Here is a 16845-nt window from a genome sequence, read left to right as displayed (position 1 = left end):
ATGTGGTGTTTACTCAGTAGATTGCAGCGTGTAACTTTGTGTGCAGAATATCACTCTGCGAATCTTGTTATTTAATCAACTCAACTGTGCAGTAAATCTGTATGGATCAAATGTCCACCACGTCAATGCAAATGTAAATACAGTATTCAGATTTGGATAAAAACTAAAGCGCTTTCTATGTTAATAGAGCTACCATCATCGATTTTTCCGATCTAGAACACACGAGCATCACTCACTACATATTTTATTGTAGGTTCTATTCAATAATTCATGTTTATTCTGTTGCCAGTGCTGGGAGACTGGGCCTATCGCAAATTCACACAGGCAAACTGAACTACAACCATCGAGCCTGTGAGCAAACATGACCACACTTTGAAGATTCCCATAAAGAAATAAGCTCAAGTACTCTCCTCAAGTACGGCATTAAACTTATAATGGATTTATTCAATTTCATCTGTTTCAATTGCTTAAAAATACCTTGAAAAACATGTATGCAGTAAGCAAGGTCACCTCTTCACAAAGCTGAACTTATCAATTAATCAATCATTCCAATATCATTTGTATGGTTTCCGTACTAGAATTTAGAGATTGGGGGGACCTGATACTGAGGGGCCGCTCCACAGTCTGGGGGCAGCAGCAGAGGAAAGTCTCCTCTGGACAACAACAGCAACAACAGTGCTTTCCATTAGTGCATTATAGATGATTAAGTTTAACGTCATACTGTGGGACGTTCCAGGAAAAGCAATAACATCGCCATGGAGACAAGAATATAACAGCGCCTTCGTCAGAAAGATGACAGTGTATACTCATCTAAGTAAGACCAAGTCTACATCTAATAACTGTGGTTATTAGATGTATGTACTCTGGAATACTACAGATAAGATAAGAAGTATGGGCTGTATATTGAGGACTCTCCAAAGTGGGGCAGTGTACTCATTACTGCATCTGAAAGTCCTACATGAGCATAATGTAGCCTATTAGACTTGCAAATATTTACCGACCATCTGTCACATAGTGGTAAGTACTGATGTTTGGCAGAAGAAGACTGAATTCCGTATTTGTAATTACAGGGCTATAGTTATTGTACCCCTGGAACTTATCTATATTTTGTCACGTCACAACCACAACTTAAATCAATTGTATTGGCATTTTTAGTGTGGAAGAGCAACACACAATTGTGAAGAAAAGTCCAGTGTATTCAGTATTCAATACATTGTGGACCCGTCTTTCTCTGCCATTACAGCTGTAAGTCTTCTGGGGTTTGTCTCTTCCAGCTTTGCTCACCTAAAGACTCACAGGTTTGCTCATTCTTCTTTGCAAAACTCACGCTCCGTCAGATTTGCTGGAGAGTGTTTGTGAACAGCAGTTTTCAGATCATATTATAAACTTTGTTTATACAGGGAGGGCCCTTGAGAGCAAGCTCTCATTTTCAAGCGCGCACTGTCAACACATAAGAACATTTACACAATTACTAACAAACACAGGATATACAGATGACAATGAAACATACACAAAAAATAAACTAATATCATTTATAAAACACAAACAATTGAATAAAATAGTTTGAAATAAGAGCACTGCTTTGAATTCATCTAAGATATAAAATGATTTAATTTAAAAAGTCTTTGAGTTGCATTCCATAGGCATGAAGCAAAGTTTCAAAAAGCCATTTTCTCTAACTCTGGGTTGATTCTGTGTGACTCTAAAATAAACATGCCCTGGGATCTTAATCTGCAGCAAGCGTGGTCAATAATCAGGTAAACGTCCAAGTACAGCCTTGTTCACAAACACAATGCAGCGCTGCTCTCTTCTACTTTAGAATAACGGACAGTGGTGAGTTCTGTGTCCTTCTCTTGTAATGAACCTTAGAGCTGAACCTTAGAGCTGAACCTTAGAGCTGAACCTCAGAGCTGAACCCCAGAGCTGAACCCCAGAGCTGAACCTTAGAGCTGAACCTTAGAGCTGAACCTTAGAGCTGAACCTCAGAGCTGAACCCCAGAGCTGAACCCCAGAGCTGAACCTTAGAGCTGAACCTTAGAGCTGAACCTCAGAGCTGAACCCCAGAGCTGAACCCCAGAGCTGAACCTTAGAGCTGAACCTTAGAGCTGAACCTTAGAGCTGAACCTCAGAGCTGAACCCCAGAGCTGAACCCCAGAGCTGAACCCCAGAGCTGAACCTTAGAGCTGAACCTTAGAGCTGAACCTCAGAGCTGAACCCCAGAGCTGAACCCCAGAGCTGAACCTCAGAGCTGAACCTTAGAGCTGAACCTCAGAGCTGAACCTTAGAGCTGAACCTCAGAGCTGAACCCCAGAGCTGAACCTCAGAGCTGAACCCCAGAGCTGAACCCCAGAGCTGAACCCCAGAGCTAAACCTTAGAGCTGAGCCTTAGAGCTGAACCTAAGAGCTGAACCCCAGAGCTGAACCTCAGAGCTGAACCTTAGAGCTGAGCCTTAGAGCTGAACCTAAGAGCTGAACCTTAGAGCTGAACCTTAGAGCTGAACCTCAGAGCTGAACCTCAGAGCTGAACCTTAGAGCTGAACCTCAGAGCTGAACATTAGAGCTGAACCTCAGAGCTGAGCCTTAGAGCTGAACCTAAGAGCTGAACCTTAGAGCTGAACCTAAGAGCTGAACCTTAGAGCTGAACCTTAGAGCTGAACCTCAGAGATGAACCTTAGAGCTGAACCTAAGAGCTGAACCTTAGAGCTGAGCCTTAGAGCTGAACCTCAGAGATGAACCTTAGAGCTGAACCTCAGAGCTGAACCTTAGAGCTGAACCTCAGAGCTGAACATTAGAGCTGAACCTCAGAGCTGAACCTTAGAGCTGAACCTTAGAGCTGAACCTAAGAGCTGAACCTTAGAGCTGAACCTAAGAGCTGAACCTTAGAGCTGAACCTTAGAGCTGAACCTCAGAGATGAACCTTAGAGCTGAACCTCAGAGCTGAACATTAGAGCTGAACCTCAGAGCTGAACCTCAGAGCTGAACCTTAGAGCTGAACCTCAGAGCTGAACCTCAGAGCTGAACCTTAGAGCTGAACATTAGAGCTGAACCTCAGAGCTGAACCTTAGAGCTGAACCTCAGAGCTGAACATTAGAGCTGAACCTTAGAGCTGAACATTAGAGCTGAACCTCAGAGCTGAACCTCAGAGCTGAACTTTAGAGCTGAACTTTAGAGCTGAACATTAGAGCTGAACCTCAGAGCTGAACCTTAGAGCTGAACCTTAGAGCTGAACCTCAGAGCTGAACATTAGAGCTGAACCTTACAGCTGAACCTCAGAGCTGAACCTTAGAGCTGAACCTTACAGCTGAACCTCAGAGCTGAACCTCAGAGCTGAACCTTAGAGCTGAACCTTACAGCTGAACCTCAGAGCTGAACCTTACAGCTGAACCTCAGAGCTGAATCTTAGAGCTGAACATTAGAGCTGAACCTTAGAGCTGAACCTTACAGCTGAACCTCAGAGCTGAACCTCAGAGCTGAACCTTACAGCTGAACCTCAGAGCTGAATCTTAGAGCTGAACCTAAGAGCTGAACCTTAGAGCTGAACCTTAGAGCTGAACCTCAGAGATGAACCTTAGAGCTGAACCTAAGAGCTGAACCTTAGAGCTGAGCCTTAGAGCTGAACCTCAGAGATGAACCTTAGAGATGAACCTCAGAGCTGAACCTTAGAGCTGAACCTCAGAGCTGAACATTAGAGCTGAACCTCAGAGCTGAACCTTAGAGCTGAACCTTAGAGCTGAACCTAAGAGCTGAACCTTAGAGCTGAACCTCAGAGCTGAACCCCAGAGCTGAACCCCAGAGCTGAACCCCAGAGCTGAACCTTAGAGCTGAACCTTAGAGCTGAACCTCAGAGCTGAACCCCAGAGCTGAACCCCAGAGCTGAACCTCAGAGCTGAACCTTAGAGCTGAACCCCAGAGCTGAACCCCAGAGCTGAACCCCAGAGCTAAACCTTAGAGCTGAGCCTTAGAGCTGAACCTAAGAGCTGAACCCCAGAGCTGAACCTCAGAGCTGAACCTTAGAGCTGAGCCTTAGAGCTGAACCTAAGAGCTGAACCTTAGAGCTGAACCTTAGAGCTGAACCTCAGAGCTGAACCTCAGAGCTGAACCTTAGAGCTGAACCTCAGAGCTGAACATTAGAGCTGAACCTCAGAGCTGAACCTCAGAGCTGAGCCTTAGAGCTGAACCTAAGAGCTGAACCTTAGAGCTGAACCTAAGAGCTGAACCTTAGAGCTGAACCTTAGAGCTGAACCTCAGAGATGAACCTTAGAGCTGAACCTAAGAGCTGAACCTTAGAGCTGAGCCTTAGAGCTGAACCTCAGAGATGAACCTTAGAGCTGAACCTCAGAGCTGAACCTTAGAGCTGAACCTCAGAGCTGAACATTAGAGCTGAACCTCAGAGCTGAACCTTAGAGCTGAACCTTAGAGCTGAACCTAAGAGCTGAACCTTAGAGCTGAACCTAAGAGCTGAACCTTAGAGCTGAACCTTAGAGCTGAACCTCAGAGATGAACCTTAGAGCTGAACCTCAGAGCTGAACATTAGAGCTGAACCTCAGAGCTGAACCTCAGAGCTGAACCTTAGAGCTGAACCTCAGAGCTGAACCTCAGAGCTGAACCTTAGAGCTGAACATTAGAGCTGAACCTCAGAGCTGAACCTTAGAGCTGAACCTCAGAGCTGAACATTAGAGCTGAACCTTAGAGCTGAACATTAGAGCTGAACCTCAGAGCTGAACCTCAGAGCTGAACTTTAGAGCTGAACTTTAGAGCTGAACATTAGAGCTGAACCTCAGAGCTGAACCTTAGAGCTGAACCTTAGAGCTGAACCTCAGAGCTGAACATTAGAGCTGAACCTTACAGCTGAACCTCAGAGCTGAACCTTAGAGCTGAACCTTACAGCTGAACCTCAGAGCTGAACCTCAGAGCTGAACCTTAGAGCTGAACCTTACAGCTGAACCTCAGAGCTGAACCTTACAGCTGAACCTCAGAGCTGAATCTTAGAGCTGAACATTAGAGCTGAACCTTAGAGCTGAACCTTAGAGCTGAACCTTACAGCTGAACCTCAGAGCTGAACCTCAGAGCTGAACCTTACAGCTGAACCTCAGAGCTGAACCTTACAGCTGAACCTCAGAGCTGAATCTTAGAGCTGAACCTAAGAGCTGAACCTTAGAGCTGAACCTTAGAGCTGAACCTCAGAGATGAACCTTAGAGCTGAACCTAAGAGCTGAACCTTAGAGCTGAGCCTTAGAGCTGAACCTCAGAGATGAACCTTAGAGCTGAACCTCAGAGCTGAACCTTAGAGCTGAACCTCAGAGCTGAACATTAGAGCTGAACCTCAGAGCTGAACCTTAGAGCTGAACCTTAGAGCTGAACCTAAGAGCTGAACCTTAGAGCTGAACCTAAGAGCTGAACCTTAGAGCTGAACCTTAGAGCTGAACCTCAGAGATGAACCTTAGAGCTGAACCTCAGAGCTGAACATTAGAGCTGAACCTCAGAGCTGAACCTCAGAGCTGAACCTTAGAGCTGAACCGCAGAGCTGAACCTCAGAGCTGAACCTTAGAGCTGAACATTAGAGCTGAACCTCAGAGCTGAACCTTAGAGCTGAACCTCAGAGCTGAACATTAGAGCTGAACCTTAGAGCTGAACATTAGAGCTGAACCTCAGAGCTGAACCTCAGAGCTGAACTTTAGAGCTGAACTTTAGAGCTGAACATTAGAGCTGAACCTCAGAGCTGAACCTTAGAGCTGAACCTTAGAGCTGAACCTCAGAGCTGAACATTAGAGCTGAACCTTACAGCTGAACCTCAGAGCTGAACCTTAGAGCTGAACCTTACAGCTGAACCTCAGAGCTGAACCTCAGAGCTGAACCTTAGAGCTGAACCTTACAGCTGAACCTCAGAGCTGAACCTTACAGCTGAACCTCAGAGCTGAATCTTAGAGCTGAACATTAGAGCTGAACCTTAGAGCTGAACCTTAGAGCTGAACCTTACAGCTGAACCTCAGAGCTGAACCTCAGAGCTGAACCTTACAGCTGAACCTCAGAGCTGAACCTTACAGCTGAACCTCAGAGCTGAATCTTAGAGCTGAACATTAGAGCTGAACCTTAGAGCTGAATGATAATCTGAGTTCAGAGGTTGTAACACTGTTGCTGTAGGGTATTTGTACTCATTCAATCACATTACCATCAAGCAAAAGAAAATATATTTTTTTGGGAACAGCATACATTTTGTTTCACTTGAATTCATTCATGATTTTAAATGAATGAATTTAGGGCTTAAGGGAAAATACTTCATCATCAGCCCCATCCTCATGTATTTGAGGAGTTGGTATCAAAAATATTTCCATCTTAATAAAGTGCTGGTCAAATGCACCAACAATTGTTCGTTATCAGGCTGATTGAATGTTCATTTCATTGGATAAAGAGGGAGCAGAATTTAGTGATAAAGATTTAACCGTTTGCCAAACTTTTGCAGAATTTCCCTGTGATTCAGTGAAACTATTGACGTAGTAAGATGTTTTGTCTTTACAAACAGTAGAAACATATTTATTGTACTTATGACAAAACTGATTCCAATCTGCTGCTGATTTGGTTGCCTTGGCTTCTGCCCAGACTTTGTCACGCTCTCGAGATAATGCAGCGATGTCTGGACAGAACCAGGGATTATTCTTATGTTTGACCCTGAAGAGGGGCATTTTTATCAGTAAGATCATTCAATGTTTCATGAAAAAGTCCAGTGCTGTGTTGGGTTCTGGAATACTCGTGGTAAAACCAATGTCACTATAGTACAGACAGAAATGCTTAAAATGCTTTAAGAACCTTTTAACAGGTTGACAATGACTCTTGGATGAGAGTCGAAACGTCTATTTTTTCAAACTGAGTCCAGATGACTACAACTGAAGCTTTTTCTACAACCTTTTAACAGTTACACTTTTTTGGATTTGGATTTAATACATTTAGTGTTCCGCACACACCCAATAGGACAGCGGTCACTAAAATCAAGAGGAAAGAAACCACTACATTGGTAATTCTGAGGCTTGTTGCTCAAGAATACATAATGTCCAGTAATGTTGCTTTAAGTGGGTCTTTAGGGTGGGAGCGGTAATGAGTTCATGATTAATGTGACCTAAAACAAGTGAAACAAGTAACTAAGGTGGAGAAGACCTCTGTACAATTGTCCTTCTACTTCACAACTGCCACAACCGTGTGCCACTTTGTGTTGCTCTTTCACAAAAAATACCAATACAATTTAAGTTTTTGGTTGTGACTTGACAACATGTTCCAGGGGAATGAACTCTCCAGTGTTACCCTGGATACAGAATCAGAAAGAAATCACATTATCTTATACTATAGCATATGAGACTGTTAATTAATCCGTCAAACTTCCGTGTCCAATGGAAATCAAGTGTCATTCCCCATCACAGCATTTGCAGATTTGAGATTTTTAACAATACTTGACTGCACAGAAACAGTTTCTGCCTGTAATATGTATTTAATTCATCAGAAGCTTCAGACAAAGTTAGACTAGTTGGTTTCATGAAGTACAAATTCAGTCTGGTTTAGGCCCTTTAATGAGGAAAAGTATTAATTGCGTCATAGTGTAAGATAAGATAAGATAATCCTTTATTGTCCACACATGGGGAAATTTCATTGTTGCAACACAGTTAGATACAGAGGAAAAGAACAGCTAACTTATAGGACAAAACAAAACGCCTATAGACAAAGGGAGTGTCTGCAGTGCCGCAGCGCGCGGCCCAAACTGCCATGTTATTTTTGTGCCGGCCGCGCGCCGCGGCTCCTGAAACTGCGCCGTTATTTGACCGCGTTTTAGCGCCGTTTTAGACCGCGAAGGGTTAAGGTTAGGGTTAGGGTTAAGGTTAGGGTTAGGGTTAGGGTTAAGGTTAAGGTTAAGGTTAGGGTTAGGGTTAAGGTTAAGGTTAAGGTTAAGGTTAAGGTTAAGGTTAAGGTTAGGGTTAAGGTTAGGGTTAAGGTTAAGATTAAGGTTAAGGTTAAGGTCAAGGTTAGGGTTAGGGTTAAGGTTAAGTTTAGGGTTAGGGTTACGGTTAAGGTTAAGGTTAGGGTTAGGGTTAGGGTTAGGGTTAGGGTTACGGTTACGGTTAAGGTTAAGGTTAGGGTTAGGGTTAGGGTTACGGTTACGGTTAATGTTAAGGTTAAGGTTAAGGTTAAGGTTAGGGTTAGGGTTAGGGTTACGGTTACGGTTACGGTTAAGGTTAAGGTTAGGGTTAGGGTTAGGGTTAGGGTTACGGTTACGGTTAAGGTTAAGGTTAAGGTTAAGGTTAAGGTTAGGGTTAGGGTTAGGGTTAGGGTTACGGTTACGGTTAAGGTTAAGGTTAAGGTTAAGGTTAGGGTTAGGGTTAGGGTTAGGGTTAAGGTCAGGATTAGCCATGAGGCTATAGCGGGCTATAAGGGTGCCGCGGTCCCTGAAACTGCGCGGCAATTTGACCGCGTCGCGGCTCTCCAGCCACGGCCATAGACAAAACCTCCCATTTCCCAACAAGGGATGGAGGGGAAAAATAAATAAAGATAAAAAATAAATAAATAATAAAATATACTAAATAAATAAATACATATAAAATATACTAAATAAATAAATAAATATAAAACAAATAAATAATAAAATATACTATATATCATGCCATGTTGATTCCAAATAGTTTATCGTGCAATAAATAAATAAATAAATACATACATACATAAATAAGATAAAGAAATATATAAACCGAACAAATAAAAAACATTTGCCATTGCATGTTAGATGGCGCTTCTCAGGCGGGACGTCCCATATTTGTGGGTAATTAGTAGTGTGTAAGCCGATGCACCATTTCAAAGCAGACTACGCACGTCATACAATGTAGTGTAGACGGATTTGTTTAGCACGGGGCACGTTTTGTGTCAGCTCGTTTGTACCAGGCCGCGGCAAGAAGTCTTTGTTAATGCCAGCCAACAAAATCTACTATAACATCAGGCCTGTGATCGCGTTCAAGAAGCTCCTCAACAATCCGGTGTCAGATTCCCGAGGTTAGTTAACTGAGCTTATTCTTACATGGGTCATCTAATGTTATTCAGAGTGAGGACAGGCGGTGGGACATGGGACAAGTGTCTTTGACTGCGGGTGTGATTCCAGTACAGACCCTAAAGACCCTTAAAATCTTATGTCATCAGACTTTCAATGATTAACTGACATCAAATTTAAAAGGCTAATGGTTTTTATAACAGAAAACAGCCACAGATTTGTATTTATATTATAATTACAAGGATGGAAGAAAAAGCAACACCTTTGAATTGTATTTGAACTTCACAAAAAGCCTAATTTGTGAAAAACTATTGCGAGGTCAACATTTCTGTAATTGATTGTGCAGATAAAAAGTCTGTTATGATCTCCTGATAAACAAAACAAATCTGTAAAATACAACAGTAAATGTGTTTAAACCAGGCTCTGATGTCACTCACATGTATCCGAGTTGTGTTTCAAACAAAATCACCATTATTTTCAAATTCTGTAATATTCTGAATCACATTATGTTTCACTTCACCTTTGAGTCCAATCCGGAATGTAGAATGGGGGTCTAATTAATCTAAACTTTACTGTCAGTTTTCCCATGTTTTTGGCCCTCTTAAGAAAATACACTAGTTCAGTTTTAATGTCCCACCTTGTAACAGCAGCAAAAAACGATTGAGCATGTCTGAATTTTCTGAAAGTTTCACAATAATGATCATGTCTTGCCTCCTAAAATGCTCTGGTTCTGGGTTCACATTTATTTGTCCCATTTATCCACCTTTGCAGACTTTTCAATCAACATCCAGCCATATGTGACTTTGCTCTCTAACCAACCAACAAACCATTTGCAGCTAAATAAAAATGATTTTACATGATCATCCGTTTTCCCCACACGTGTAAACTCTTTGAATTGTATTTCAATCCCCTGCTGTTTCATGTCAGACTGAGCCCTGACAGTGCTGTGAAATTACATGGCTAATAGCTCATTCTGTCCTAACATTTTGTCTCTATCCGTTGCCAGGTTGCAGAAAATGTCAGAAATTGTCTGATCCGGGAAAATACGCTCTAACAAGAGTCTACAGATTATCCACTGCTGAAAGCATTTGCAGAGTCCAAAAATGTGATCTTCTAATTTCATTCCTAGTCCCCATTGTGTCGGTTATCACCTAATTTCTCCTATAAAATAAGGTGACAGGTGTTGCAATAGACTATATTTCTAAATGAAATGGCTGAGGCAGGAGCCAGATAGACCTCTCGTGTTTGATATTGTGGGTATAAAGTCTCATCTCCAACAACTGTTAGATCATGTGATCACCTGCCAGATGCTGCTGCTGTCTCTGAGAATAAACAAAAGTGTGAGTTACTATAACAACCGTGGGGAGAGATTTTCCACTTTTTTACATGTACTGTATGCACTCATTACTGAACGAGTTGTTAAAAACATCAGGGTGAGAGGTCGCACTCAGTAATCAGTACTGTCACAAGCAATACTGATTAGTGAGTGGGTCTGCCCTATTTGTCAGTGAGCATGTTTCTCCTGCCACTCTTTACCACTCCCGGCCCATAGAACTCCATGGTTCGTTTTCTTGAAAAGTAAAGTAATAATTATAAAAATACATTTTTAACAGAAAATCCGCACGCTTATGGAAGATCATTGGTTTAATCCGATTTTGAATTTTAAATATTTGGGAATTTCTAACACAGAATTTACCATGAAAAACAAACAAACATGTTTTAAGTTTTTAATCTAAATTTCAGCTGTTAAATTTTGCAGTGTACATTTTCAATGCATAGATTTTAAACTGTTGAAATTCAGAGAGAAAAAATGGCATTGAAAGGGTTCTAAATTATTGAACTATTGAAAATCTATACATTGAATATTTAAAAGATACAGTTTAATTTCTAAATGTAAAAACTGAGAAGAAAATGGAATTTCCCCATGTGGGACAATAAAGGATTATCTTATCTTATCTTATCTTAAAACCTATGAAAATGTACACTGCAAAAAAACTGAAATTCACATGTTGGACTTTATACAGTTTGTCAGGAAGGGCTACTCCTATTGAATGACACAACACATTATGACAATCAATGAACGTCAATTTCTAGCTGGCCTTACGGCTGCTAAAAGGATGGAAAGAGTGTGGGACAGTGGCTCTCATCATTAAAGAGCCCGGCTCCATGGAGCAAAAAACAGCTAATATTTCTTGTTGGTCAAATTTGTCAAATGTGGAATTCACCATCTAAAAATAACCCAATAAGTGCATTTACTAACAATTGCAAAGTACATAAATTTATGTATTAACAACTATTTCTGTGGATTTTAAATACGAAGAAAATTATCATATCTTTAAATTTTCTTCAATTTTGTCATTTACTTATTTACAGTGTGTATGTCAATGTGTATGTGTAGTATATACATATATTACATTTATTTAGTTATTTTTACTTTAATATTATTTCTTATTATGATTATGATTATTTTCATCAATAATTATTATCGCTATCATTATTTGATATGTATGTATCCTATTGTTTATTAAGCTGCGGTACATTTGTTGTTGTATTGCTCTAATGCTGTCAGAAAATGTCCAAAAATATGCTTAAAATTTTGAAATATTACATATGATGCACAGCCTAATAAAATACTATATAAAATACAATATTGTCATGTTTCCTACACTCCTAAAGAAATAAAGTGGTTGCTCCTGGGTAGATTCTCATACAATTATGGCTAATGAATCCAGATTGAGCATCTGGCATAAATAAAAAAATACCAAGAGATTTGTACACTAAGGTGACCACTGATGAAAAAAAGGAAGCAGTCAAATGCAAAAGTCTTTAGGTTTTAAGTCTAGATGCTTATTCTACAGGAATTGAATGGCATGTTACTGAACATATCATTTTCACAAACATCTTTTCTGTTTTGTTAATGTTTTTCACTGGAAATAAGTGGTTGGTTGCAGTGATGGACAGTACCCTTATCACATCACATGGAATTCAAATTCAATAGCTGAATGTTCTGCATGGAAGGTCAAATAAGGCTGTGATATCAATGAACTCTATAATAGCACATTTGCTCTTGCTGTCTTTTGCTTGGCCTCCTATGCTTTTTCCTAATCCAAAATGTAATTACCTCTTTATTCTTTAACCAGTATTTCATTGTTCTGATGACAACTACTTTTTTGTACTAATTGTGAATTGGCATGCAATGTATTATTGTAGTAAATACTGTCAGCAGGTCTAGTGTAAAAGCAAACAAATGCCTTTACAGCAGTCTCCTGGGAGGTGAACCATTCCCACCGTCCTCTGCAAAAAGTATAGTATACAGTGATTATTGTTAAGGCAGAAGACTCTCACCTATGAGGCCATCAAAGCATTGTCTGCAGTCCCGTGGGATCTGACACATACTTCATAAGGTTTCATATTAACATTCTAAGACAATCTGTGTTTTAAATAACAGGAACATTGTCATTGTGCATGCCCCCTCTTTGCAAACAACACAAGTGACTTTGGTTTCTTAATAAGCCTTAAGGTAAGGTCCCGGCTTCTTCTTCCACAAAGGGGCCTATCACTTGAAGTGAAGAGAAGCTGGACACGCCAAACTACAGCGACCTTGTTTCTATCCAATCAGAGCACGTCTGAAGGAACGTGTCAGAGGTATAAAACAACTTTCACGGCTGAACTTTTGCCAAAAAACATGTTCAGGATTATTGGAGGTAGGTGGTGGTGGAGGAGATAACTTGACAAATTTAACATGTTGTTTGGGAAAAATTCTTCAATTCTTCCTGTTTTGTTGCAGATTTCTAAACCCGGGACAAATATGAGACTTATTGGCTTTGTCGCGTTGGCTTCAGTAGTAGCTGTAGGCTGGAGCCAGATCGTCAGTCAGATTCCAGGGATGCAAACAGCTCTGACTGATCCAGCCACATGCACACAATCTGCCCCTGACTGGAGGCGTCCAGGTACTGTACAAAGATTTTTTGTGTGGCTGTCATTTCAAATGCTATTTATGTATCTTACTGGAAATTATTTTTATTTCATGCCATAAAATACCAAAAAATAAATGTTATTTTTAATTGTTCCTTTTATAATTTAAGAATAACATTACTAGATACATATTTACCCTGTTTACAACACAACATCTACAACAATATTACAATGCAAGCATATGTTTCACTTGTTTTGTGATCTTGTGGAAAGACTGGATTGTTTTTAGTAATTTCTAACTGACTCTTTTTAGAACTATCCGACATTTCGGTTGAATGTGGTACAGCTGACATACGTCTGGCCATCCAGCTTTGCCCTGTCCTCTACACTGGCTACAATGAAACCCTACTCACCATCAACCAAGACTTTGATAGCCCTGACTGTAAAGGCATCTTAGATGAGACAGTGTCTCCACCTGTGGTGCGCTTCAAATTCCCCATCAACATGACCCACTCTTGTGGAAGTAAATTTAAAGTGTGTGCTTTTTACCTTATCTTTCAAATGTCTTTATAGATCTCTATGTTGAATCTTGTTTTCATTCTTGCTCATAGACTACCAGTGCAGCAGGTACAGGGGTCTTCTCTGACTTCTCCAACATTGAGACAGTTAACATCAGTGGATCAGTGCGTTCTGTGGATCCATCTCGGGGAAAGGTCACTTATAATGCAGAGCTTTCATATTTCTACTCGTGTGCTTACCCCCTGCAGTACTTGATCAACAATACCCGCATAAATGTGTAAGCTGTCCTGTGGTTTGCAGTTTTCAGACAATGTACCATGGTCACAATGATATGTAATGCCACCCTTGGTCCCATGTAGGTCAGCATCTTCTATTGCAGTGCGAGACAACAATGGCAGCTTCATCAGTACTCTGAGCATGGAACTTTACAGTGTGAGTTGATCAATAGTGATGTCACAGTCAGAACAGTTGGATGTTTTGTCTTCCCACGCTTCAATATATTATTTCAATATTTCAGGATGATAAATTTACAAACCGTCTGGTTGTACCACCATCTGGTTTAGAGCTCCGGACTGTAATCTTCGTCCAGGTCAGAGCAGACAACCTGACTGATCAGTAAGAATCACCCATTGTTCTTGATAAAGTCTTAGAGCATTACACTCTGCATGACCACACCCTCGTCCTGACCCACTCTCTGATCAACAGGTACAGCGTGTTGATGGACAGATGTTATGCTTCCATTTCTCCACTTCCAACCAACTCAACTTTTTTCAACCTATTTGTCCCGTAAGTGGTCATACAAGACTAAAATTAGAAGTGTTTGAAATGTCTCTAAAGAAGAGTCTGATCCACAGCTGTAACTACGACTCACTGACAAAAATTTACCTAAATGGTGATGGCCATAAAGCGACCTTCTCCTTCCGGGCCTTCCGCTTTATCGAGCAGCAGAATGAGACAGTGTCGACTTACTATCTGCACTGCATCACCCGACTGTGTGAAATCAGCACCTGCCAATCTTTCAAGGTCTGGAAAATGTAGCTCCTGTTCAATAATATTATTGTCATCTTTCTAAATTCATACTGTATACACAGCAATGTTCTGCTAAAAAAAGAAGAAGAAGAGATGTCCAGTCCACAGGGATCACTGACCCCACCACTCTCTCCTCAAGTATTCCAATTGTGACAAGGAACGACAATGGTATGATAACTATATAGTACAACAATGACAATTAGTGCTAGTGCAATTCATGTTATAAGAACATCATCTGTACACTATACATAATATGTATAGTCACACCCAGAATGTCTTTTTTGTTAAATATTATGTCATAAAATATGTGTATTATATTACAGATGTATTATTTTTGTAACCTGCAATTGTTTTTGTTCCTTCAGATGAAACTGCTGAGGCACAAGGTAAAAAAGTACATCTTCTCAACATTTTGCACACAAACCCAACCTAGGCTTAAGTAAAGAACTGAGTAGCTGGCAAATACTTCAATATAGTACAATCTTTGACAAATTCATATATGTAAAGTGCATTTATTATAATTCAGCTAACATAAAGACTCTTATGTATCTCTCATGCATGAGTCATAGGTCTCATGCCACTTCAGTGTACATACAGCCCATTAAATGTACAGTAGGTTTGACCAGAAGTGGTCATGTTTCCCTTACTGACCTCTGTGGCTGTCTCGTGCTTTATGTTTTTACAGTTCAAAAGAGTATTGAGGCGGCGCCCCAGAAGGGTCTGGAGATCGCTGTGGGCATCCTGGCTGTGGCAGTGGTAGCAGTGTTTGTGGGGGCTGCTGTCTTCTACAAGAGGCTGAGGCGTTAAGGGACATGACTCACAATATCATGTTCTTCTTGTCATTATGTTGGTAGCATTTATATTGCATGATTCTAGTTTGGTTTCATGGTATTTTATTAGCATGAGTAAAGATAGAACATGAATGCAAAAGAAATAAAAGAAGCTTCGATGTAGATATACTGCTGTATGTTTGACGTTTTTTAGTGATTCAAGAAAGACATTTGTGAATGTAATGTTAAGTTATGAAGACAGCTTGTGTTGTCAGATTTTTGCACTTAGAAATGACTGATAATGAATTATTTGAAATAGTTCATAATGACATCCATATATAAATTGTAGAAATGTAATTAATCCATATTATCTAAATATTATAAATTATATCCCTGGGATACTTAGCAGGAAATAGATAGGGAAATGCTAATTTTATAGAATAAATACCTGTAGTCGAATATGAAAAGCATTGGTCCTCTTATACTATCACTATTATGCTGTCTGTGTGTTATTTGTTTTACTGCAGCTTTATAATTGTATGTGTTAAAGTGTTACATGACAGTTCTCATTAAATCAGTTCTACAGTTAAAGTTAAGAGCAATCAACAAACCTGTGTCTGAAATGTTTCTATTTGTTGAGAATCCACTATGTGATTATATTGCATTTATCTCCAATAATAAACACTCCATTATCCAATGTATATATTCTATTTGTTTAAACAATTCAATCCAAACTTGCAGACCTGCAGACACCACCAGTTTGGGTCAGATTACTTTGTAGAACTATAATAATTACTTTTGTCCAGGGAAAAGTGACTGCAAGTTACTAGGGCTAGTAACTGTAATCTAATGACTTAATTTCAACAGTAATCTGATTGACTGACAACACTGCATACTGCATACATCCTAATTGATCAACAGGAATGATCATTCTTTCTGTTGGCTTGGTCTGGGGAAGAGCCTAAACTCTGTTGCTTTTAAACCCTACAAACCATTGAACTAACATGAGATTAATGTACAAAAGCCCTCGCATTGAGATTCATCAATATCCACTCCAATATCCACCTAACATCCACTGATAGGACAATATTATTGTCAATACTGACGTCAATATTATTGACATCAGTGGATGTCATAACAGCATCTGTTTCAATGGATTTCCTATTGATTTTACCATTACATATTATTTCTGAGCCAAAGCTACATTGTGCACACAAAGGATAGACTTTTACAGTGGATAATCTTACAAGGTCATGTATCTATATTTGATTTTTTCTTATTTGTCCTCAACCCCTTTGGAGCTTCACACCATACTTCCAAAGATGTATCCAGTTTGCAGTTAGACGTGCAGCCACAATGGGGTACTCACATATCAGTGTAACCATACCCAAGACTACCTCTATACAACTTGTTCATTAACTTGACCTGTAAGTATTCTAGGTATCATAATCCCAGAAAGTACCACTTTTTAACATACAACATTGGGTGGGAATGGTGGACATCCAATACACCTCAGTGAACGTCATCATCTGGACAATGGTCACACTACACCTGTGCCTTTTCAGTGTCCTATATTTACTACTACTACTACTA

General features: G+C 40.2%; 1 protein-coding gene across 1 annotated transcript; it reads left to right on the top strand.

Annotated features, from left to right (window-relative positions):
• Positions 1 to 12700: 12700 nt before the first annotated feature.
• On the top strand, positions 12701 to 15638 carry LOC140360370 (zona pellucida-like domain-containing protein 1). The gene is made up of 11 exons (XM_072445584.1): positions 12701 to 12723; positions 12807 to 12969; positions 13248 to 13468; positions 13546 to 13730; positions 13813 to 13885; positions 13971 to 14068; positions 14159 to 14239; positions 14308 to 14476; positions 14545 to 14650; positions 14848 to 14868; positions 15168 to 15638. The coding sequence occupies exons 2-11, from the start codon at positions 12828 to 12830 to the stop codon at positions 15287 to 15289; spliced, it is 1218 nt and encodes a 405-aa protein (XP_072301685.1). The 5' UTR covers positions 12701 to 12723; positions 12807 to 12827; the 3' UTR covers positions 15290 to 15638.
• The last annotated feature ends 1207 nt before the right edge of the window (positions 15639 to 16845 follow it).

Source organism: Eucyclogobius newberryi, unplaced genomic scaffold, assembly GCF_026437365.1.
Source record: "Eucyclogobius newberryi isolate DKJ021-1_F unplaced genomic scaffold, fEucNew1.0.hap1 SCAF_15, whole genome shotgun sequence".
NCBI lineage: Eukaryota > Metazoa > Chordata > Actinopteri > Gobiiformes > Gobiidae > Eucyclogobius > Eucyclogobius newberryi.
Note: the sequence above shows the minus strand (reverse complement) of the source record. Positions and strands in the feature narration are given on the sequence as shown.